The 24,470-nt window shown below is 42.6% G+C and overlaps 2 protein-coding genes across 2 annotated transcripts in view; both read right to left on the bottom strand.

Moving 5' to 3' along the window:
* Window positions 1–9,230, bottom strand: part of LOC138632423 (F-box/WD repeat-containing protein 7-like) — a 17,254-nt gene extending 8,024 nt beyond the window's left edge. Inside the window, exons 1-5 of the mRNA XM_069717982.1 lie at window positions 8,944–9,230; window positions 2,695–2,777; window positions 2,282–2,417; window positions 728–862; window positions 508–631 (exon numbers count right to left, since the gene is read on the bottom strand). Coding sequence (XP_069574083.1) covers window positions 508–631; window positions 728–862; window positions 2,282–2,417; window positions 2,695–2,777; window positions 8,944–8,982 — 517 coding nt within the window. The 5' untranslated portion in view covers window positions 8,983–9,230. The remainder of the gene's footprint in view (window positions 1–507; window positions 632–727; window positions 863–2,281; window positions 2,418–2,694; window positions 2,778–8,943) is intronic.
* Window positions 9,231–19,115: 9,885 nt separating this feature from the next.
* Window positions 19,116–21,229, bottom strand: LOC138632424 (tripartite motif-containing protein 16-like). The gene has a single exon (XM_069717983.1). The coding sequence runs from the start codon at window positions 21,214–21,216 to the stop codon at window positions 19,576–19,578; it is 1,641 nt and encodes a 546-aa protein (XP_069574084.1). The 5' UTR covers window positions 21,217–21,229; the 3' UTR covers window positions 19,116–19,575.
* Between the last annotated feature and the right edge of the window lie 3,241 nt (window positions 21,230–24,470).

Genomic DNA, 24,470 nt, shown 5'->3' with positions numbered 1-24,470 from the left:
TAGAATTAAGATGAATGTCTTTCTGTTTGTTGGTCGGGAAAAATAAGACTTTTAGATTGATCCAAAGAAAATATTCACGTATGTAAGATATGAAAAAAAACAAAAAACTAAAGATATTGAACTTATTATTTTTCACATTAAATGCAGAAAATCAGCAATTTCCAAAATCTACCACTTTAAAAAACAAACAATTATGAAAACTGTCAATTAATTAACAATTAGTACTATAATCACATTTCAATATAATTAGAGGACTACACATTTAAACTAGGAGTATCTTAGCAGATGTTTGGATGAAATTTAGAGAAAATTTGACCAGAAGATGTACAAAAAAGTCCCGCTTTTAACCTAAACAATAAAAACAGGGTTTTTTGCACCTCTCAGATTTGATCTCATATTATTTGTTTACCTTCCATCATCATCGAGCTACGACAAAAGCTTTTTGTAACTTAAGTTTTCAAACAAAGATCACACCGACTGCGTTGTTGTATTTTTTTCAGTGTTCACCTTCCTCGCGGCACTTCTCCCTCCACAGCAGGTTGTCTTCGGCCAGGACCCTCCAGTACCTGCAGGTCTGAGCGGCCTGCAGCAGGTCTCGGGGAGTCAGGAAGGTCAGCACGTAGAGCGCCAGCTGACGGAGCAAACACCCACGTGTGACATCACTGTTCAGGTGATCAGTAGTTTGGACTTAAAAGTAAATCACTAAAAAGAAGCTTTGTTGCTGTACCTCTTTGGGCAGCAGCGATATGAAGTCTCTCTGGAACTGGGGCTCCATGACCTGCATCATGTGCTTCACCTGACCCGGCTCACACCTGTCAATCAACTCGTCCAGAGCCAATAGCCTCTCAGGACCGCTCCACTCCTACGGGGGCGGGAGGAGGAGGAGGGACAAAGATGGAGGACGGGGAAGAGCAGGCAGTTTGAAATTTGAAAAGCGCAAGTTTGTGTTTATTGTTTTACATTTTAAGTGTTTTTTTTCAAATTTTGTTTTTTCTTAAGTGCTTTGTTCTATAAGTTTCAGGTTTTCTTTCATGTTTTCAGTTTGATTTGATTTTTTTTCTTTATAACTAAAAATTTCTAACTTCAAGTATTTATGTTCAATTTTTAAAGTTCCTTTTTCTAATATTAAGTATTTATTCTTTACTTTAAGTGTTTCTTTTTCAAAGTAAAGAAAAAAAAGTTTTTCTTTTTGCTTTGATTTACTTTATTATTTTTTATCTTGGGGGATGTATTTTAAAATTTTCACTTCTTATTTTCAATTTTTTGTGTTTAATTTTTAATTCAAAGGGTTTCTTTTTTATTTTCTTTTCGGTACATTTTTTTTAAACTAAATATATTAAATAGTTTATACTACAATTGACGTTTGATTTTCTAATTTCAATATTTCCTTGTGTTTCTTTTTTTTGGTTTTAACTTTAAAGTGTTGTTCATGTTCTGCTGTGTAATTATTTTCCTTTTTTTGTTATTTGGTGGTGAACATTTCTCTACATTTACATATTTATTCTAGTTTCTGACAGCGAGCTTTCTCTCAGTTTGTCCGGTTCATGTTTTGTGTCTGAAATCATGAATTTCCTCCTCAAGCTATAAAAACACAGATGCACATTTGTTCCTTCATTTGAATGCGTGTGCACGTTTGTACTTGTATGTTTTTTGTATTTTCTTATTCTTTTTTAAGAGCAGCTCGGAGGCGTTTCTCTGACGCTCTGTTCATGTGCAGCGAGCGGAAGATCCACAAACACACTTCAGCAAAACGCAAGAAAACGCATTTTTAAATCACCGCAGGACATCAGCTGTTCAGTCACGTGGACGCTCGGTAGAACACGTACGAGTAAATTAGAAGCTAATTACGTCCAAATAACACGAATCTACAACTTCTGCATGTTAATAAATGTGCAATTAAGCATTAATGGTATTAAATTAGAATTTCAATTATAAATTTAAATTAAAACCGCAGCAGCATTTTAAAAAGGTAATATTGGTTCATCCCGGTGGATTCACGCGTCGGGTCCAACTTTTGTGACCTTTGACCCCTGACAATTAGCCATGATAAGGAATCGAGTCCAAAACGGAGAGCGCTATCGTAGCTACGAGCTGCGTTGTTGACAAACGAGACGATTTCCAGCCTTTGCGTCCTTTTGCGTGAACAACGGTAAACGTACGGTCCTGTTAGCGCCTGCTAGCTAGCCGGCTGTTTTGCGATATGTTCCCAGCTGGGCTAGCATGTTAGCGGTTAGCTCGCCAACCACCTTAATGACGAGGAGACGCGTCCATACGCGCTCACCTGGAAGGTATGAAGCCAGTCCTGCAGGCCGGAGGGAGGCGGGCCGGAGGTGACGCGCCGCCGCTGAGCCGAATGCCCGTTGGCTAGCCGCAGGTCGCCGAACGTGGTGGGTGTGGCCTGAACCAGACTGGAGGGGCTGCGGAGAGAAAAGAAGTTACAGGAAGCTCGTCGTGGTTGTTTCACGCCTGTTCAGTATTTCAGAACAGAAATTCAGACGGTTTTGACACATTTCCAGTCGACTGGTTCGTTCCAAACTTGTTGTGTCGCCAAACACTTTAAAGGCACTTTGACTGCCGAATCTGGACTTCGTTACCGTCGTCAAAGACAAATAAAGGTGCTGCAAACATGTCGACTCAAAAAGACGACCGTGACGGAGGCTTCGGTCGGGGTCACGAGGTCACGGGTGGAGTTACCTGATGTAGCCGTTGCCTTTGCAGTGCTTCTTCCCCGAAGGGAACGGCCGGCCGTCTGGACCGTGATCCAACTTCCTCTTCATCTGAAGGCAGAGAGACGGGAAGACAAACGTTTAGAGACGGGAAGACAAACGTTTAGAGACGCTAACGCTGAAAACACGACTGGTTCCACGAGAGGACTCGTTGCTCCGGGTTTAAATGGGGACCTTTTCAAAGAGGGGTACCGGGGCGGTCCAGACACCTCCTCCCTTGACAGGATCCGGCTGAAACGAAGCAGCCGCAGTTTGGTGTCGAATGGAAAATCAAAGGAATTAATAAATCTCGTTTCTTAATGAGACAGAAGAGAAAACGAACCACGCCGAACTCTGTGGTTGGTTACCGACTTTAATCCTGTTAAATTAAGGAATAACATCAATAAATGAGTCTGGTTCTGTCGGAGGTTTCTTCCTGTTAAGAGTTTTTCTTCCCTTAAAGAGGAGGGTTTTTTTCCTCCTGGCTTATCTGGGAAGTGTTGGATTGTTGGGTTGTTGAATTGTTGAATTGTTGAAGTGTTGAAGTGTTGAAGTGTCGAGTTGTTGGATTGTTGAAGTGTTGGGTTGTTGAATTGTTGGGTTGTTGGATTGTTGAGTTGTTGGGTTGTTGGATTGTTGAGTTGTTGGATTGTTAAATTGTTGAAGTGTTGGATTGTTGGGTTGTTGGATTGTTGAATTGTTGGGTTGTTGGATTGTTGAAGTGTTGGATTGTTGGATTGTTGAATTGTTGGGTTGTTGGATTGTTGAATTGTTGGATTGTTGAAGTGTTGAAGTGTTGAATTGTTGAAGTGTCGAGTTGTTGGATTGTTGAGTTGTTGGGTTGTTGGATTGTTGAGTTGTTGGATTGTTGAATTGTTGAAGTGTTGGATTGTTGGGTTGTTGGATTGTTGAATTGTTGGATTGTTGGGTTGTTGGGTTGTTGAATTGTTGGGTTGTTGGATTGTTGAATTGTTGGGTTGTTGGATTGTTGAATTGTTGGGTTGTTGGATTGTTGAATTGTTGGGTTGTTGGATTGTTGGGTTGTTGGATTGTTGAAGTGTTGGATTGTTGAATTGTTGAAGTGTTGGATTGTTGAATTGTTGGGTTGTTGGATTGTTGAATTGTTGGGTTGTTGGATTGTTGGATTGTTGGGTTGTTGAATTGTTGGATTGTTGAATTGTTGGGTTGTTGGGTTGTTGAATTGTTGGGTTGTTGGATTGTTGAATTGTTGGGTTGTTGGATTGTTGGGTTGTTGGATTGTTGAAGTGTTGAAGTGTTGGATTGTTGAAGTGTTGGGTTGTTGGATTGTTGGGTTGTTGGATTGTTGGGTTGTTGGATTGTTGAATTGTTGGGTTGTTGGGTTGTTGAAGTGTTGGATTGTTGAATTGTTGAAGTGTTGGGTTGTTGGATTGTTGAATTGTTGGATTGTTGAATTGTTGAATTGTTGGGTTGTTGGATTGTTGAAGTGTTGAAGTGTTGAATTGTTGGATTGTTGAATTGTTGGGTTGTTGGGTTGTTGAATTGTTGGATCGTTGGATTGTTGAAGTGTTGGATTGTTGAAGTGTTGGATTGTTGAAGTGTTGGGTTGTTGGATTGTTGAAGTGTTGAAGTGTTGAATTGTTGAATTGTTAAATTGTTGAAGTGTTGAATTGTTGGGTTGTTGAATTGTTGAATTGTTGGGTTGTTGGATTGTTGAATTGTTGGGTTGTTGGATTGTTGAAGTGTTGAATTGTTGAATTGTTGGATTGTTGGATTGTTGAAGTGTTGAATTGTTGGATTGTTGAATTGTTGGGTTGTTGAAGTGTTGAAGTGTTGAATTGTTGAATTGTTGAAGTGTTGAATTGTTGGGTTGTTGGATTGTTGAGTTGTTGGATTGTTGAATTGTTGAAGTGTTGGATTGTTGGATTGTTGAAGTGTTGGATTGTTGGGTTGTTGAATTGTTGGGTTGTTGGATTGTTGGGTTGTTGGGTTGTTGGATTGTTGGGTTGTTGGGTTGTTGGATTGTTGGGTTGTTGGATTGTTGAAGTGTTGAAGTGTTGAATTGTTGGATTGTTGAAGTGTTGAAGTGTTGGATTGTTGGATTGTTGAATTGTTGGATTGTTGAATTGTTGGGTTGTTGGATTGTTGAATTGTTGGGTTGTTGGATTGTTGAATTGTTGAATTGTTGGGATTGTTGAATTGTTGGGTTGTTGGATTGTTGAATTGTTGAAGTGTTGAAGTGTTGAATTGTTGGGTTGTTGGATTGTTGAAGTGTTGGATTGTTGGATTGTTGAAGTGTTGAAGTGTTGAATTGTTGGATTGTTGAATTGTTGGGTTGTTGGATTGTTGAAGTGTTGGATTGTTGAAGTGTTGAATTGTTGGATTGTTGAATTGTTGGGTTGTTGGATTGTTGAATTGTTGAAGTGTTGAATTGTTGGATTGTTGAAGTGTTGGATTGTTGAAGTGTTGAATTGTTGGATTGTTGGATTGTAGAATTGTTGGATTGTTGAATTGTTGGATTGTTGAAGTGTTGAATTGTTGGATTGTTGGATTGTAGAATTGTTGGATTGTTGAATTGTTGGATCGTTGGATTGTTGAAGTGTTGGATTGTTGAAGTGTTGAATTGTTGAATTGTTGAATTGTTGAATTGTTGGATTGTTGAATTGTTGGATCGTTGGGATTGTTGGATCGTAGAATTGTTGGATTGTTGGATTGTTGGAAAGTGTTGAATTGTTGGATCGTTGAAGTGTTGAATTGTTGGATTGTTGGATTGTTGAAGTGTTGAATTGTAGAATTGTTGGGTTATTGAAGTGTTGAAGTGTTGAATTGTAGAATTGTTGAAGTGTTGACGTGTTGAATTTTTGAATTGTAGGATTGTTGGATTGTTGAAGTGTTGAATTGTTGGATTGTTGAAGTGTCGAAGTGTGTTGAATTGTTGGATTGTTGAAGTGTTGAATTGTTGGATCGTTGAATTGTTGGATCGTTGAATTGTTGGATTGTTGAAGTGTTGAATTGTTGGATTGTTGAAGTGTTGAATTGTTGGATTGTTGAAGTGTTGAAGTGTTGAATTGTTGAATTGTTGGATTGTTGAAGTGTTGAATTGTTGGATTGTTGAAGTGTTGAATTGTTGAATTGTTGGATTGTTGAATTGTTGAATTGTTGAATTGTTGAATTGTTGGATTGTTGAAGTGTTGAAGTGTTGAATTGTTGAATTGTTGGTTGGATTGTTGAAGTGTTGAATTGTTGGATTGTTGAATTGTTGGATTGTTGAATTGTTGAATTGTTGAATTGTTTGAATTGTTGGATTGTTGAAGTGTTGAAGTGTTGAATTGTTGAATTGTTGGATTGTTGGGTTTCTCGTCATGATGCTGTAAAGTTCTGCTGTAAATGACTGGAATGTGTTACAGTGCCATGAAATAAGCTGTTTTGTGATTTGGCGCGACATTAATACGATTGAATTGAACTAAACATCTGGATTTGCTCAATTTAAACAATAAACATGGCGACATTTGAGGAGGTCACTACGGGGGTGGAAAGTTCGGCGCACCGAGAAGCTCAGAGGTTCAGAGGTTCAGAGGGTTGATGGGAAATAAAATGGAAGAAACCTCAGGAAGGTCAGCTGATCAACTGGCGCCATCACAGTTGTCACGTCTGGATCCCGTTCGCAATCATCTCGGTTGTTTATCGGGACACGTGGTGCCGGCCCGGCCGAGGAAATGCAAGAACAGTTCCTGTAAATGTTTGTGGGTTTTTTTGTGGGACGTCTCCGCGGTCAGAGGCAAAAACATGATACAAAACAAGAAAGAAAGAAAAAGCCAAACAGATGTAACGGCGGCCTCGACGCCGAAAACACCTCCGATGTTCGGGAACACAAACGCAGCGACCGGCCGTCCGAACCGGCCGTCCGTCGCCGTCTTTCCTCCGTGTGTCGCTTTCAGTGAATGAACGCAGGAATGCAGAAAATTGGAGGAATGTCACCGGTCGAAAATAGAGCAGCACGCGCTAACAGCCTGCAACACACACACACACACACACACACACACACACACACACACACACACACACACACACACACACACACACACACACACACACACACACACACACACACACACGAGGACAGTGTGTGTGTGTGTGTGTGTGTCCTTCTTCCTCTTGGCATCTTCCTGAGCGTGCAAAATAAAACACAAGACGACGCTGCTGGAGATGTTTTCCGCCTGTCGGTGAAGTCGAGAGGTTTTTATTTTGTTTTTTTTTCATGCGACCGACATAAACTCTTAATCTGCTTTTCATTTTTGGACTCGCTGGCTTTTTAATAGCAGATGTCGCATCTCCGTTTGGATTTGATTAAAAGCTTAAAAAAACAAAACAAAAAAAACCTTCACTCGGGGGTGAAGAAGCAAAAAGAATGTGTTTACTGTTAAAAGCAGAAAAAACCCTCAGCGGTCCACATGGAGCTTAAATAATGGTTTTAATGGTAATCAGTCGACGGTGACCTCTGACCTCACAAACTACTTCCTCTAAAATCTGTATTTTTTTTTTTACAAAGTGTCTCGTGTTCTTCTTGTTTGAAGCCAAAACCACAAACAAACACTAAATACTAAAGTCTTGTCTGTTTTTTTAATGTTTTAATCTTTGGAGCTTCCCTGGTTCCAACAGTGCAGATTACAGCGTCCGTGCTTGGTCATATCTCTATTTTCTAAGGTTTTAATACTGTAGTTTGAAGGTATGATGATAATCCAGCACTGTATTATATTCATTTATAAAAATAAAAAAGCACATAGTCCAACAATAAAAGTTTACAGTGACGCTATAAAGATGAGCAGGCATCGGACACTAAGTTTAAAACTAATTTTATTTTATTTTTCACCTGTAAAAATCCATATGTAACTTTAAATGGACTTCATGGCTGTGCTGTTCAGCAACCATCTGGTTGTATTTTCACATTGTAGGGAATCAAAAATATCTTTTTAATGTTTTCTTTCAGTTAAGATGGATTTGAATTCCATAATTTTTTTTCACCTGTATTAAAACCATATTTGACCAAAATAATGAAGTTTAAATGGCTGTACTGTTCAGCAACCCTCCTTTATCGTCATCCTCACGGTAAAAGAAAGAGAAAACATTTTCCTTTTCAAGGTTTTTCACTTTCAGTTTGCAGCTGTAAAAGTTTAAGAAGCATCAAATACGACAGCTGAACATCGATCCGGTTAATTCTTATAGATTTTGTTTTACCCAAATCGCTGCAATATCTAGAAGCTGTAACGTGATATCCCTCTTTTAGGGTGCAAAATGTCAAGGAAAGGTTTTAGTTTTGTAGTTTGAAGCATTAATGTTCATCAAGCCACAGATAACAAGTGAAGATTGATCAAAATAAATTGTCATGAATTCTTCACCTGTAATAAACCATCTTTTTTTTTCTTTTCTAGATAATATGAAGTTCACATGGCTGTGCTGTTCAGCACCCATCTGTTCGTTAGTTTTACAGTGTAGGGAAACAAAAATGTCCCTTTTTCAGGGTTTTAATGAAGATCACGCTTCAGATATTAAGATCAAATGGATTTCTTTCACCAGTGATGGTCCATATTTGACCAATATAACGCAGTTTGCATGGCTGCCCTGTTCAGTGCCCCTCCTTTATTTGTATTTTCAGTGTAGGGACGCAAACCTGTCACTTTTTCAGGGTTTGAATCTTGTAGTTTTGACACAATAACGATCATTAAGTCTTGAATATTCAGTCGAGATCGATCGAATTTAATCTAAATCGATTTTCAGCCATAATAAACCATATTGGACCGAGATTAAAAAAAACATGCAAACTATTGCACCTTTTCAAGTGTTTTAACTGCTGAGGCTCAAGATGTGATCAATAATCAATTATGGAATCAGAGGGAGGAGGAGGAGGATGGAGGAAGGACGGAGAGACAGAGAGAGGACATGAAAGGAGTTGTCTCCCGTCTCTCCCGGTTCCGCAGTGGTCCACACACACACACACACACACACACACACACACACACACACACACACACACACACACACACACACACACACACACACACACACCGACACACGCACGCGCTACCGAGGCATTCCGCTGTCAGGCAGAGAAACGCCTCGTCATCCCGGCGGCGCACGAGCCCTGACAACCTTCAATTTCCGCACCGCAGCTCTCGGTGACATGAAGAGAGCCGCAGACCGGACCGCAGACCGGACCGCAGACCGGACCGCAGCCGCCGATCGATCAATAATCGATACTCACTTTGTAGAAGATGAGCTTCAAGGTGCCGTAGAAACCCATGGCTGCCCCCCCGGTAGGCGGGTACGACCCTCCCGCTGCAAGATGTGACAAATATTACAAACAAGCTGAATAAATCCTGAAATCCAAACGACGGCAGGATCCGACAAATTGACGGCGTGACGTCAAAGATCCATCCGGTGAATCGGTGTCGATGGCGAGTATCGATCGGTGGGTTTCGGGTGGAAGCGGCGGCTCGTGCTGCTGCAGCTCCGGGAGGAGAGGACCGACTGACCCGCGCTCGCGCTCCCTCTCTCTCTCCTTCCCTCTCTCTCTCTCTCGCTCTCCCTCCCTCTCCCTCTCTCTCCCTCCCTCTCCCTCTCTTCCCTCCCTCTCCCTCTCTCTCTCTCCCTCCCCCTCCCTCCCTCTCTCTCTCCCTCTCTCTCTCCCCCCCCCTCTCTCTCTCTCTCCTTCCCTCTCCCTCTCTCTCTCCCTCCCTCTCCCTCTCTCTCTCTCTCCCTCCCCCTCCCTCCTCCCTCTCTCTCTCTCTCCCCCTCCCCCCTCTCTCCCTCCCTCTCCCCCTCCCCCCTCTCTGCGTTGCTCGTCCTCCTCCAGGAACAAGCAGGGACATGCCTGTGTGCCTCGTGGGTGGAGGGAGGGGTGGAGCGCGTGGAGAGGGGTGTGTGTGTGACGTAGAATAATTATTGTATTTGCAGTGAAACTGTAAAGATGATTTTGATTTTTACTCAAAGTCTGAGCACAACATGACACGGTTGAACTCAGCGTTGTATTTAGGATCCTTACGTGTAAAAACAATCTTTACTGAAGATGAATTATCTCTAAACCAGCAGATTAAAATACCTCCGAGCTGCTTCAACGTGAACAGAGTCTGAACTTCTGAATTCAATTCTAAATTCAAAACTGAAAGTCGAGAACCGACCGACTGAAACCGCGTCGCCGTCCTGGAAAACCAAGAAAGGAGGACGGACACGCAAACACAGCAGGGGGGTCGTCAGAGGTCGTCAGAGGTCGCAGCTTTCTCACAGCTGACACACACACACACACACACACACACACACACACACACACACACACACACACACACACACACACACACACACACACACACACACACACACACACACACACACACATCACAAACAAAGATCAAATTAAAAACTAATTGATAATAAATTCCAGACCAATGTACGCCAGACGATAGCGCTAACAAAAAAAAATCTAAAGTAAGAGTAAGAGAGAGATAAGAACGACAAACTAAAGAATAAAACGTGTATACCTGTAATTAAATGATCATTTTAAATGGACTTTGCAGGGCTGTGTTCAGCAACTCATTAGGAAATATTTTCGCCTGTATTCGACCATATTTGGCCAAAATAATGAAGTTTAAATGTCGGCAGTGTTCAGCAACCTTTCTTTATTTAAAAAACAGAAGAGGGTAAAAAGGTTCCTTTTAAGAGACGACAGCGAAAATATAGAAACTAGATGGAATCGAACCGGGACCTTGTGAATCCGATACGCCCCGACAACCGAGGTAGGAAGAGAGACGTTAGACCAGCTGTCAATCACCTGACCTGCTCTGACCCCGCCCCCTGGCAACACCTCCTCCCCCTCTGCTTAATCATCAGGACCCTTGATGACCTTTGACCTGTGACTCTCTCTCTCTCTCTCTCTGTTTGTCATCAGATCACTTTACCAATCAATCCCAGAATGCCTCGGGGTTCCTTCACCACTTCTACCTCCTGACAGCATCCCTTCCTCTCTTCATCCTTCCTGTCCGTCTCTCCTCTTCTTCCTCCTCTTCTGCTTTCAATTATTTTTTAGTTCCTCCTGTCGAAACACTTCCTACTTTTCTTTGCTTCATGTCTGGTCCTAACTCCCTCCTTCCTCTTCCTCCTCCTCTTCCTCCTCCTCTTCCTCCCTCCTCTTCCTCCCTCCTCTCAGTTTCCACATTGTCATAAATCTGAATTAAACATCTCCCACTTTCATGTTTCCAATTTACATCTTTCTTTTCTTTTCTCTCCTTTGTTCACAGAATTCAGTGAAAACCTGCCGGATGTGTTGCAGATTAACTTTAGAAGTTAAAACGCATTAAAAAAAGAAAAGAAAAAGGGACGTAATTGAATAAATGTGAAACGGCATGAAGTCGGTCCACAAACAAAGGAAATAAATACAGCACATCTGCAAATCAGTGCGACACAAATTTCCAATTGTGTGGGTGAAGCCGATCATCCTCCACCCGGTCCCCCCGCCCCCACCACCTCCCCTCCCCACTCTGGTATGCAGCCCCGCGGAGTCGCTCCCTCTGATGGTCTTGTAAAACCTGAAACTTGTGTGTGTGTGTGTCGTTCTGTATTGAAACCGATGGTTTCCCACGCTCGAGGACTTCCGAGTGTGCGAAGCTGGAGTCGATTGTGATCTCAGACCGTGAATGAAAGTGGACGCAGCTTCCAGGTCGGAAAAGTCAAAACCAATGCAGAAGTGCTTTAAACTGCAATACCGCCGAGGGCCAGTAGGGGCTGGCTCCAATGGACTCCCGTTCAAAAAGCTTCACTTGCAAATGGCCACAAAGACTATAATTTAGTATTTAATGATGATGTGGCAAAAGTTAGTTTTTTTGTTTGTTTACACGGCAATTGAAAATTTAAACAGGACTTTTGGCCCCCAAAAAAGAGCAGGAAGTGACCATATTTAGACGAGCTGGGGGAGGAGCCAGCTTCTGCATCGGAACCATTTTTCAGACCTGGAAGCGACGAACTCTTTTATATTCAGTCTGTGCATTTTAATCAGGACGGAGGTATTTTGCAGAAATGTCTCCTTTGGGCACAGATCGTTTCTGCTTTTAAAAAATTCAGCCATTAATATTTAAACGCTGCAAACACAGGGTGAATTTCCATCAACCACTTTTTCAATTTGCAGGTAAAAAAAAAAACCTCCATGGAAATGTTGCAAATTAAAAAAAAGAAATACTGCAAAAAAAAAAAAAAGTGAGGCTGAAGACAATTGTCAAAACAAACGTACATGTGCGTGTTTTATCCTCTGAGCTAACCAGTGTCAGGCACTGGAAACAGAGAAAACCACTTCAAAGACACACACACACTTCAAAGACTGAGGCAGATGTGGCCTGTATGTATGTATGTGTGTGTGTGTGTGTGTGTGTGTGTGTGTGTGTGTGTGTGTGTGTGTGTGTGTGACTGGATTATCCTACAAGTGTGTGAAGAATCAATAAAGAGAGAGGGAGAGCGGATCAGAGGAATGTGTGAAGGATTGATTTTCAGCAGATGATGTTTCATCTCTGTCTCTCAGTAGATGCCTGAATGCACCGAGTAGAGTCCAGTAGAAACAGACTCACTTTCATTTACAGTGAGTTCATTTCTTTAGCATCAATAATAAAACAACCAACAGCAGGAACTTCAGAGGTCAGCAGCCTCAAAGCCTGCTAAAAAAGATAACACTAAATTTGAATTAGATGTTTTTACAGTTTTAATAACTGCTCATATAACTTTGGGTTTTGATTTCAGTCTTTTAGTTGTTTTTATTGCTTATTTTGCCTCTATGATGTGTTTATATCTGAAGGTGTGCAGCCTCCTAGTCAACGTATGTCGTGTTTTTATACGTGCTACATAAATAAACTGACTTCACGAAGTGAGTCTGACTATTTTCAGCCATCCAAAAAAACAATGTCTTGAATTATTAAAAAAAAAAAAAAAGTTGTTGGCCACGGTAGGAAAGTCGGTACGCTGATAAAAGCTTGTGACGTTAACGCTCAATGAAGCATCTGCTCCTAAAAAAATAGACAAATACATCGGATATAAACATAAATGTTTTCTACATTATTTTTTTAGGCGCTAACCAAGAACTGTGAGAGTTTCCAGTAGGACACATTAGAGAGGTGCAATGCAGCAAACAACAGCTGTTTTATCAAGAAAACAAACAATACAGCTGCAGAGAAGAGTGTGTGTGTGTGTGTGTGTGTGTGTGTGTGTGTGTGTGTGTGTGTGTGTGTGTGTGTGTGTGTGTGTCATCAATAATGAATGCAGGCAGTGTTGCAGGGATGTAAGGGACTTAGTGCTCATGTATATTTTAATGAGAATCTGTGTGTGTGTGTGTGTGTGTGTGTGTGTGTGTGTGTGTGTGTGTGAGCTCCAATCGTACTCAGGGGAGAAATCCAGACTCGACAGTGTCGGCAATCAGGACGCAAGGATGGAAGGAGAAGGTGAAGACAGGAGGGAAGTATCTCAACCAGCAATTTTTTTATTTACTTATTTATTTAATTCATCAATTGAACTTTGACAACCACGAAGCACAAAGTTAGAAAAGCTTCCTAAAAGCTGCGTATCTTTACAGAAGCCTTGCAGATTGTAGATGACAAATGAAGTGAGTTTTGTTTTGAAAGGCGACTTTATGCCGTGAGACTTTCAGCAGAGTTCGTGTTCACGACTTTGTTTTGGGAAACAAATTGCAGGAATTTTGAAAGAATCTAAGTTTGCTTGAATTTACATTAATATTTACAATCGTGCAACAATGTGACTTAAATGAATGAAGGGACAAAAAAAGAAAAAAAAATCTGAATTTACAGCACTGAGGAGACCGAGGTCGGACCTTTAATCATCTGGATGACAGCGTGCATCGATTCACGTTTTCTTCAATCGACTTTCTAGAAATTTTTAGCAAAATTTGAATGGACAGCTCGATGTTTACAGGTTGATGGAAGAGGAAGTGTGAAAGGGAGGAAAGGAAGGAAGGAAGGAAAGGAAGGGAGGAAGGAAGGAAGGAAGGAAAGGAAGGGAGGAAGGAAAGGAGGGTAGGAGAAGATGACTGTGGGAACCCGGAGGAAGACAAACAGAGTGTGTGTGTGTGTGTGTGGGGGGGGGGGGCTGGAGGGGGGGGACAAGACTGATGGTTTTACTGGCATCCTTCAGGTGTCGCCTTACACACTGTAAAAACATGGAGGAGACGGGACAGCAGAGCACCTGTTCCTACACACACACACACACACACACACACACACACACACACACACACACACACACACACACACTGCCCCACCAATCGGGATGCAGCTCTGTCTGGTTGCCAGGGTGACGGTGAAAGTCAGAGAAGAAGGCAAAGAGCGATAAAAAAAAAATATGAGAAAAGAACAAGGTTGTTGTTGTTTTGTTGTTGTTTTTAGCTCAACTGGTTTGTTTGAAACATCAGATTTTGGGTTCATCAGAGACCCTTGAAATTCTTCAGAAAGTCTGCGGTGATGAAGCGATGAGCCGGGCGACGCGTTTCTGAGTGACGTTCAACGTTTCAAGAGGGGGCGGAGCTTCACAAAAACAGCCACGACTCTGTGGTGGAAATGACCTCATGGGAACGAGACGTTCAGGATTTGATTCGAAAGCTCCAAGTTTTGAGGTCCGCGGCTGAAATCACAAACGTTCACGTGTGGAATCTGAATGTGACTGAATTACAGAACATCTTTGATTTAAATCCTCCTCAATATAAAATACTTTGATTAAATTCAGGTCATTTCTCGAGTCCTACGCGTTAACGTGACCGCTGGCGACGCGAACGTTCGACGAGATAAAAAGAGGACGACGATCCCGTCGAGGTCCGAGAGATACTGGCCCGTTATAAACGTTTCACTGATCGTTCAAGAACAGCGGATGGTTGAGGACGTGATCACGTTTCGGTAGCGGAGTCGACTCGCCGCAAAGAAACCTGCAACGTAACCAGAAGGTCGCAGGTTCAAGCCTCCGTCCTGCTGACGAGCAGAAGACTCCAGGAATGCTGCCACGGCTCGAGGAGGGTGTGTGTGTGTGTGTGTGTGTGTGTGTGTGTGTGTGTGTGTGTGTGTGTGTGTGTGTGTGTGTGTGAAGTGCACTGACTCTGTGAGATCAGCTGGAATTCTGTCCGGCGCTGGAATGTGACCTCACACACACACACACACACACACACACACACACAGAGAGAGACACACACACACACACACACACACACACACACACACTACACACACACAGAGAGAGACACACACACACACACACACACACACACACACACACACACACACACACACACACACACACACACACACACACACACACACACACACACACACACACACACACACACACACACACACACACACACACACACACACACAGCGGGTACTGAGGGTGTGTTAAGGTGTGTATTCACATAATAAAGAAAAGAAGGATTGTTTCTATAAACTGTCTTTAAAAGATCATCAAAGTGTGAATACCACTGAGGGCCACTAGGGGCAGGCTCCAAAACCTCCAATAGACTCCCATTGAAAAAAAAGTATCAAGTCAGTAAATGTTTTCCACAAGTCGTGATGGTGTCGTTGGATAAATTCCCTCCTTCTGCTCTGCATTTTTGGTCCTTCTGAAAATAATTTCCTTCAGATGTTCGGCTATAAAACCCATCGGGACACGATGGGTGACCCGACAACCACCGCTGGATCCATGTGAAACAGAACAATACCTAAAAACAAGATTATTATCACACGGTTGCTTTCATCCTCAACCTCCAGAAAGTCAAACAAAACACCTCGTTTAGGACCTTGTAAGAGGGAATGAAAGGAAGTGTGTGTGTGTGTGTGTGTGTGTGTGTGTGTGTGTGTGTGTGTGTGTGTGTGTGTGTGTGTGTGTGTGTTCACATACCAGACATGCCACAGCAGCTCTAATGTGTCTCTATTCACACCGGTCATCTGACGCTTGCATGATCAGTGTGTGTGTGGAGCTTTTAAAATGACTTCTCAAACCGGTCGATAAACTAAACCTGTTTAACAAATAAAATAAAGATAAAGCCTCTAAACTGAGTATTAAACTGCATTAATATAATTCCTGTGTGTGTGTGTGTGTTTAATCTACTGTACGTGTAGTAATCTGGAAAAAATGCTCAAAGATTACTGACCGTTCACCAGATTAGTGCCCTAGTTTTTTTCCCCTGTCTGTCGGCCTGACACACACATTTCAGAGCTTCTATCTTTGTGAGGACGCTCGCTGACATTAACGCATCTCTTTGCTTATTGACCATCACAACTAATGTCAAAACCCGGAACTAAATCTGAGTATAAATTGAACCCTAAAACCGAGTCTGAACCCCAAAAATGAGCCCAAATGTCCTCAAGTCCTAAAGAGTACCGAAACGGGTCCTCACAAAGATAGAGAGACGAGCAAAACAAATCCAGTCGTCCATCACCAAATCTGATCTTCAAGAAAATCTGCCTCCAGCCGAATGAAGACCACCATGTGGCCCCGAGTGGTCAGACGGAGAACTGCATGGTTCTGTACCGGTAGCCCATGTTTGGGTTCCCATGGGAACAGACTTCATCTCCCATGATCCCGCAGTTGCGACGGGAATCTGAGGAATGTTGACCGCTGCACATTCCTCCACACACCTACTGTGTGTCCTATGTCTTCTGTGACGACTAATTTCAGCTTTAGACCTCGGTAGTGAGGACATTTGGACGGAAGCGCCTTTAACCGTGTTCACGAAAAACATTTGAGCGCCGCCCTCTTGTGGTATTCAAGGCCTCCAAATTTTCTGAAAACTCATTTCTGATGTTTCCAGAAAGTTAGTTTGAGCTAATACGTTGCAATTTTAGTAGTAAATACTATTTCTTCGTAATTTAATGATTAAATTATGAATAAATAATTCCCGCATTCATTTTCCGTCACAGCAATTTGAAGATCTTTGGGGTTTAGACAAAATGAACAAGGAAACAACATTTTAACTTGTTTTTGTTCCACAAACTTAAAATATTTGGACTGTATGTTATTTTTGTACACTGAATTTGAATTTTGTTTTCGAGCATGGTTTTTAAGTGATAACAAGTTTTTTTTTAGTATTTTTTTTAAATCATAAAAAACAAATAAAATGGGTAAAAAAACCAACATCCTTCTACAATGAACAAGCATCAGGAACATCCATCGTTAGTGTTCAGCTACAGTCGGCCAACATAGAAAGGCTCCACTTGAGTTTACTGAGCTGGTGTTGTGGTTGTTTCATTCAGTGAGGAGATAAAAGAGTAGACTGGCGCCATCTTATGGCAGGTTTCAGAAGTACGAGATTGGACAAACGTTGAGAGACTGACAGCTCAGTGCTGCACATGGAGCAGCAGGAAGCAACGACCTCCATCAGGAAGTATTCAGAGTCGTCTCTTCATCATCATCACTGAGTTCCTCACGTTAACGTGACCGCTGGTACCTGAACATTAGTGATTTTAAAACTGGAGCAGAGAAACATCAGATTTTTGAAGAACAGAAAATGTTCAACATGCCGCCTTCCAACCAAGTGTTCCTGAGCCCATGCAGTGATTTCCACCACAGAATCATTGCTGTTTATAAAGCACTGAGGCTCCAAAGATCACAGACAACATCAGATTTAAACTCTGTAAATGTTTCAGAAAGTCTCTGGCGAAGAAGTGACGAGCCGGGTGAAGTGTTCTGATGACATCACAGAGGGGCGGAGCTTCACTGTGTAAGACCAAAGAAGGCGCCTCAGGTCGGGAGACACCAGGTGGGTTTTTCTTTCACTTCCTGTCCTTTGTATGATTGTTATTCTCCACCGTTCCCATTAGACTACAGTTAATATTATTTAGTAATGGTGAACTGTGTGTACAGGACACACATTAAATATACTATTACATCCTTCACTGGGTTTATTGGTATGTTTGTGTTATTTCTGGGTTGGTCCTACCTGGTGTTGCAGGTGAGCCGACGGTGACATCACCTCTGTGTCCTTCTCCTCTTCCTCCTCCGCGCCTCCTTTCTCCTTTTCATTGCCTCCATCTCCATCTGTGTGTGCGATCTGATTGGCCAGTTCCAGGTGGGCGGCGCCGAAGGGCTCAGACAGACAGGACTCGTCCTCGATGGTGACTATGGCAACTCTGACCTCGTCCTCCTCCTCATCTTCTACTTCCCTGTTTGATTTAGGTTTCAGAGATGTGTCCTCCTCTTCTCCTCCCTCTTCCTGTTCGTGTAACCTCTCCTCCTCTTCCTCCTCTCTCCTCTCTCCTTTCTCGGAGTGCCTCCTCCATCACTTCTTCGCTGCCGTTTCCTTGTGAAGTCCTCAATCAGCACACCAATACAGAAGCATCCTGAGAAGACACAAAGGATCAATATGAAACATTATTAATGGTAATAAATTGGGCAGATGTAATAGAAACACCTTCCTGTATGTAGCCGATCTATTTATTTACATGGTTACTGTATGGGTATATAATGCTTGATGTATATTCTTGTAGTAGGTGATCAATACAGGACAGGATCAGAACATACACCAATCAGACACACCAATGAAGACCATTTTCCTAAAATGGTGCAGGTCCCGCCCCCTCATGGCCTGGACCACACAAGGCCTCTAATGGGTGATCCAGTGGTATCAGGCACCAAGACATTCCGGCTTCGTGGCTCCGCCTTGTTTTTCCAACACATCCTACAGATGCTCGATGGACGTGTCAACGCCTCGAACTCTTGTCATGTTCCTGCAGCCATTTCCTGAAGTAGAATTACCGCCTGGCGGTTGTAGTTTACATGGACATCTGTCCAAAACCCGTGTACATATTAAACTCCCAATGACCTTGACCTTTGACCTCCAAAATCTACACAGTTCATTGCTGAGCCAAAGTGAGCATTTGTGACAAGTTTTAAGAAATTCAAATAACAAATTCTGATCAGGTCATCGTTGGTACAAAGTGAGTGGTTCTGCCAAATTTGAGAACATTCCCTCTTTCCTTTCTTGGCATATTGCGTTCCCGAGAACGTACCAGACAGATGACGGGAACGTGAGGTCACAGGAACGTCGCCTACTGAACGATTCTGTTCCCGAGATATCGAGTTCACGTGAATGTTCCCGAGTTCGGGTCACAGTCACTTTGATCTTTTGCCCCTAAAATCTAAATCAGTTCATCCTTCATATCAAGTGAATGTTTATGCCAAGTTTGTCCGAATTCTCTGAAGGCGATCTTGTGGTATCGCGTTCACGAGAACACCTACTTCCCATCCTGCTGCCATTTCTTCCCTTGATCAACAACGGACAAGTACTCAGCTGTCCAGAGACAAAACATCCCATCCAGTTGTAAAACTGCAGGTTTTGCAGATGCGACATGTGTCTAAGATCCTGGAATAAAGACAGAAGATCGTAATTTATTCCTTTGTGAGAAGACAACACCTTTATTCATCATCAGTTTGTTACAATATTCAATCAGTAAAATCTGCTAAATGAATCCCATTTAATGATTTCATGTATTCAGCAATTTGACTCAGAATATCAACATAATATGTTTACAATAAACTAATACCTGAAGTCTTAGTTGATAATGATCGTGATGATTACAGTTTACAGGATTTCACTTGTACATCGATTTAATCAAGAACAACATTCGGTCTGAAAAAACGATAAATGGAATATAAATTTCTTTCTCTACAAAGTCAGAACAAAATCTTTGCGATTAAAGGAAGTAGGTCTGATTTGTTTCATCTAACTGACCCCAAACATCAGAAGAGACAATAACAACACAAACCTTCCTGAAGCAGAACAGACAGCTGATCTCTGTGCAGTAAAGTAAACACTGAAATACACATTTTAACCAGCGGTTCCTGAAATCACTGAAATCACTGCAGTCTATTTGACTTTAATGAACTCTGCAGTGGATCCAGAATCATTTAAACAAATCCCAGCGTGGAGCCGCTGAGTGAAGGAGGTCTGGACTCTGTGGAGGAGAGTCATGGTTTTAGAGACGCTGTAGAAGGACAGAATACCTGCTGGGTGATCCAGGTACACTCCGACTCTGGCGGATAGAGGACCTGAGACCTCAGTACGGACTTTGTTGCAGAAAAATATATAACCTTCTTTGTTACAACATAATGACCAAGATTTGTCATTGAATCCAAACCACTCTGCTCTGCTGGTGTTCTTGTATGCGACTGATAGATAAACTTCTCCTCTTCCACTCCTCTCCACCTCCCAGTAACAACGTCCAGTCAGACTCTCTCTACTCAGGACCTGAAACCACCAACGAGTGAATCTGTCTGGATGATCAGAATAAGGTTGTTCTTGATTCACTGACGTTACTTTTCTGTTCCCTTCAGATAATAACAGAGTTCTATGTGCTGTGTTTGGATCCAAAGTGATTTCTCGTGAATATCTTAAGAACTCAGCTCTGGTCTTTGGCTCTGGTCCTGACAGTAAAACGTCCACTTCACTAACAGTCTTTGAGATGTTTGTCCGTCCGTCCCTCAGAGCGTCCTGTAGTAAATCTCTGGTCTGTGACACAGCTGCTGTCACTTCCTTAAAGTAGGTGAGAGGCCGAGTGTTGCTGCTGGATGAGTGTGTGGACTCTCCGAGTGCTGACAGTGAGGAGAAGCTCTGCAGGAACTCGTGATCCTCCGTGTGTGAGAGCTTCTCCAGCTCGCCGTCTTTCCTCTTCAGCTCAGCGACCTCCTGCTGCAGCTTCTCCTGAAGCTCTCTGACTCGACTCACTTGGGTTTCCTGCTGAGATCTGACCTTCTGCTTCACATCGCGCATCATCTGGGTGAAGATCTCCTCGCTGTGCTCCACTGCTTCATCAGCGGAGGCGTTGATGTCCTCCACCTCCTGCTGAAGCAGCAGCTCTTCTTTCTCTTGCTTCTTGATTCTCTGCTGGAGGTTTCGTCGACTCCCCTCGAGCTCCTTCTGCTTCTCCGTCCTTTCTGCTGCAGCTGAGACGGTGTCGTGGTCTTTATGTTCCTCCATTAAACAGAGAGAACAGATAATCTGCCGATCGTTGCGGCAGAAGATCTTCATCACCTCATTGTGACGAGAGCAGATGTTCTCCTGGAGCTTCTTGGAGGGGTCGGCCAGCTTGTGTTTCTTGAATGTTGCAGCATCATAATGAGGTTGGAGGTGTTTCTCACAATAAGAAGCCCGACAGACTAAACAGGACTTGGTGGCTTTCAGCTTCCTCCCAGTGCAGACATCACAGGCCACATCTTCAGGTCCAGCATAGCAGTGATCATCAGGAGCAGCTCCGAGTCCCGTCTTCTTCAGCTCCTCCACTAAAGCTGTCAACACGGTGCTTTTCTCCAGGACAGGCCTCTGTGTGAACGTCTTCCTGCACTGAGGACAGCTGTAGACTCTCTTCCTGTCCTCTTCATCCCAGTGGCCTTTAATACACTTCATACAGTAGCTGTGACCACAGCAAAGAGTCACCGGATCCTTCAGCAGATCCAGACAGATGGAACAAGAAATTGTATCCGAATCCAGCTGGTTTCCTCGCTGCGCCATCTCAGCTCTCAAAGACAGCAACTGTGTGAGTTTCTCTTACATATATATGGAACTAGTTTGAGCTCTGATCAATATATTATGTGTTCCGTGTGGTGAACAGGTTTGTCAGCTCTTACACTTCACCAGTTGTCGGTTCCACCCATGTTCACAACGTAGATCTAAAGGGAGAGGTAACAAGGAAATATGTGGACCGACTGGATGTGCTGTGTTGTAGAGCAGGAAGAAGACCGAGGTATTTTCAGGCTCCGATTTCCAAGAAGTCAAACGTTTGAAGCAGACACCGTGTTTCAGCCCTTTTTTTTCTACAGGAAAGCACATAACTGCCTTGTAGTTGTATGTCTCCACCAATCAGTCAAGTTGCATCCATGTTTGTCACATGAAATGTAATTGTTGTATCCTTGAGTCCAAGTAAGCGTTTGTACCACATTTAAAGAAGTTCTTTCTGAGGTATAAAGTAGAGAATAATGGGATGGATGATGAGGCCTTGACCTTTCACCTTGGACCAATAAATTCTTTTCAGTTCATTCTTCAGTCCAAGTGAACATTTATGCCAAATTTTAAGAAATACCCTCAAGCAATTCCTGACTTCAGCCAAATTGAGACCGTGACGGACATTTAAACCCGATATAATGTCACTGCGACCTTGACCTATGACCCCCAAATTGTAATCAGTTAATCTTAAGGTCCATTTTAACATTTGTGCAAAATTGGAAGAAATTCCCTTGAGAAATTGCTGAAATATTACATTCACGAGAATGGAAGAGATCTGTGGGCCACGGCAGCCATAATCGGACGTATTCCGCTTTCTGGTCGTCCGTCCGGTTCTCGTGAAAGAGATTTCTTAAGAACACTTTGAGAGAACTTCTTCAAACTTAGCAAAAACATTCACTTGGTACCAAGGATGAACTGATAAGATTTTGATGGTGCAGGGTCAAAGGTCACTGCTATGTCACATCCATTTTCCACTGTGAACACAATATCAGGGAATCTCTTCAAATTTGCCACAAACATTCACTCGTACTTAAGTATAAACTGATTTGCTTTCAGGGTGTCAAAAGTCAAAAGTCAAAAGTCAAGGTCACTGTCACCTCAGATTAACAAGTCTGCAGTGAATGTAGGCATTTCATTATAAATCTAATTTTTTTTGCCCTGATAGCATGTTAAGATCTAAAACGGTGTGCAGACTGAGGTGAGGAGCTTCAACCTCCATCACGTCCTTGTTAGCAGGATGATGGCGCCCTCCTGTGTTGAGCATCAGGCATTATGTTTCCCCTTTTAACCCAAATGAATACAAGTGGAAACTTCAACGCAGTTGGCAGTTTCAGACGACATGACACAATGAAATTTAAACAAAGAGACACAAACTAAGGACACAAACCATTATTAGTATTTTTTTTAAATAACAGATCGAGGCTCATCAAAAAGAACAAATGATTAGTCTTAAATGATTTGTGTACATAAGCAACTGTTTGCCAATGCCTTCTCTGTATCAAAAGTAACTTTTACTGCTTGATTGATGCAGCAAATACAGGAATGTTGTGTTTTGTTTATTGACGGGGAACCAGAGGACACTATGGCCGGTTCACCTGTACCTGCAACTTGACTGCACTCCAGGCATGTCAATCAAACCAGGCACGACTCCAAACGTAGCTCTGTTCGAGTCCTGGTATCGAATTAATGATGGAGTTAATTTCAGAAGGACGACTGCGGCATGCAAAGCGGACTCCCTCCTGACCACGGACCAAAACTATACCCTTGCAAGTTTACTCAACGGGTCATGGGGAGTTTTCCCATCGAGTCTCCTAATGTGCTTTGTGGAAGAGGAAGGTCTTACCACCGGGGCCGTTGGGGGATCTTGTGAGGGGGAGGTGAATGTAAAGTTTGGGAGCCTCCAATTTGTGTCTGTTAGGGGCAGATTAGGTGGTTTTGGTGACTTCATCAGACTGTGACCTTGCACCGGGGCGCTTGGTTTCAGAATCAGCACCTCCAAGTTTGAGTCCATACTTCTCTGCCGGAAAATGATGGATTGCTCTCCAACTGAAGGAGTTTAGTTGGCATTATACCGCACAATTATGGTGAAGAGGGAGCTGAGTCAGAAGACGAAGCTTTGGATTTACCAGTTGGTCTGCGCTCCGACCCTCACCGGTGCTCACGAGCTTTGGGTCGTGACCAAAAGAGAACGACGTCGCGAATACAAGCGGCTGAAAAGAGTTTCCTCCGCGGGGTTTCCAGGCTCAGCCTTAGATTTGGAGTAAGGAGCTCCGACATCCTGAGGGAGCTCAGAGTAGAGCTGCTGCTCCTTCATGTTAAAAGAAACTAGGTGAGGTGGTTGCCAGCTGGTCAGGAACATGATTGGGTGAAGATGGGGAGAGGTTCACCACTCTGAAAGACTGCGTGTGCAAATAGTTCAACAATTTAAGAATAATGTTCCTCAACGTAAAACTACAAAGAATTAGTGGATTTCATCGTCTACGGTTCATAATATCATTAAAAGATTCAGAGAATCTGGAGAAATCTCTGAACACAAGGGACAAGGCTGGAAACCAATATTGGATGGTGGTGATCTTCGGGCCCTCAGGCAGCACTGCATTAAAAACACACTATTCTGGAGTGGAAATCACTGCATGGGCTCAGGAACACTTGTGAAAACCATCGTCTGTGAACACAGTTCATCGCTGCGTCCACAAATGGAGGTTAAAACTCTCCAAAGAAGAAACCAGATAGAAACATGATCCAGAAACACCGCCGCCTTCTCTGGACCGAGATCATTGAAGATGGACTGAGGTGAAGTGGACAACTGTCCTGAGGTCTGACGGATAAAAATGGGAAATTCTTTGGAAATTATGTGGACGCTGAGATGGAGAATTCAGCTTATCATCAGTACACAGTTAAAAAAAAAAAAAGAGTTGATGAATGCCTTCATTCTCTCTTGCACTTTGAACTATCACACCTTTAAAATGTGTATTGCTCATTATATATTTGAACTGTTTGTGTTTCATTCTATGCATTTGATCTGTTTCTCATGCACCTAATTTCTTTCCTATATTTCTAAATGTTCCTTCACATCTTGTTTTTATGTGAAACACTGCATGTCATTCTCTTGCCGTGAACCACTTCGAGCTGCATTTCTTGTATGAAAGGTGCAACACAAATACAGTTTATCATCATTACTGCTGAAATTAAATATGGGTTTAAAATAATGTACAAGTCATCACGATGTGTTTTTGTTGATATTTCACACAGAGCCGTTGTGT

This window comes from Brachyistius frenatus, unplaced genomic scaffold (genome assembly GCF_029030835.1).
Source record: "Brachyistius frenatus isolate BFR_SWC_R1_liver_20210118 unplaced genomic scaffold, ASM2903083v1 Contig_184, whole genome shotgun sequence".
Taxonomy (NCBI): Eukaryota; Metazoa; Chordata; class Actinopteri; family Embiotocidae; genus Brachyistius; species Brachyistius frenatus.
This window is presented reverse-complemented; position numbering and strand designations above follow the sequence as displayed.

What these genes read in the sequence shown, in the direction of transcription:
- LOC138632424 (XM_069717983.1), bottom strand. Translation starts at nt 21,216, where the DNA reads ATGGCGCAGCGAGGAAACCAGCTGGATTCGGATACAATTTCTTGTTCC.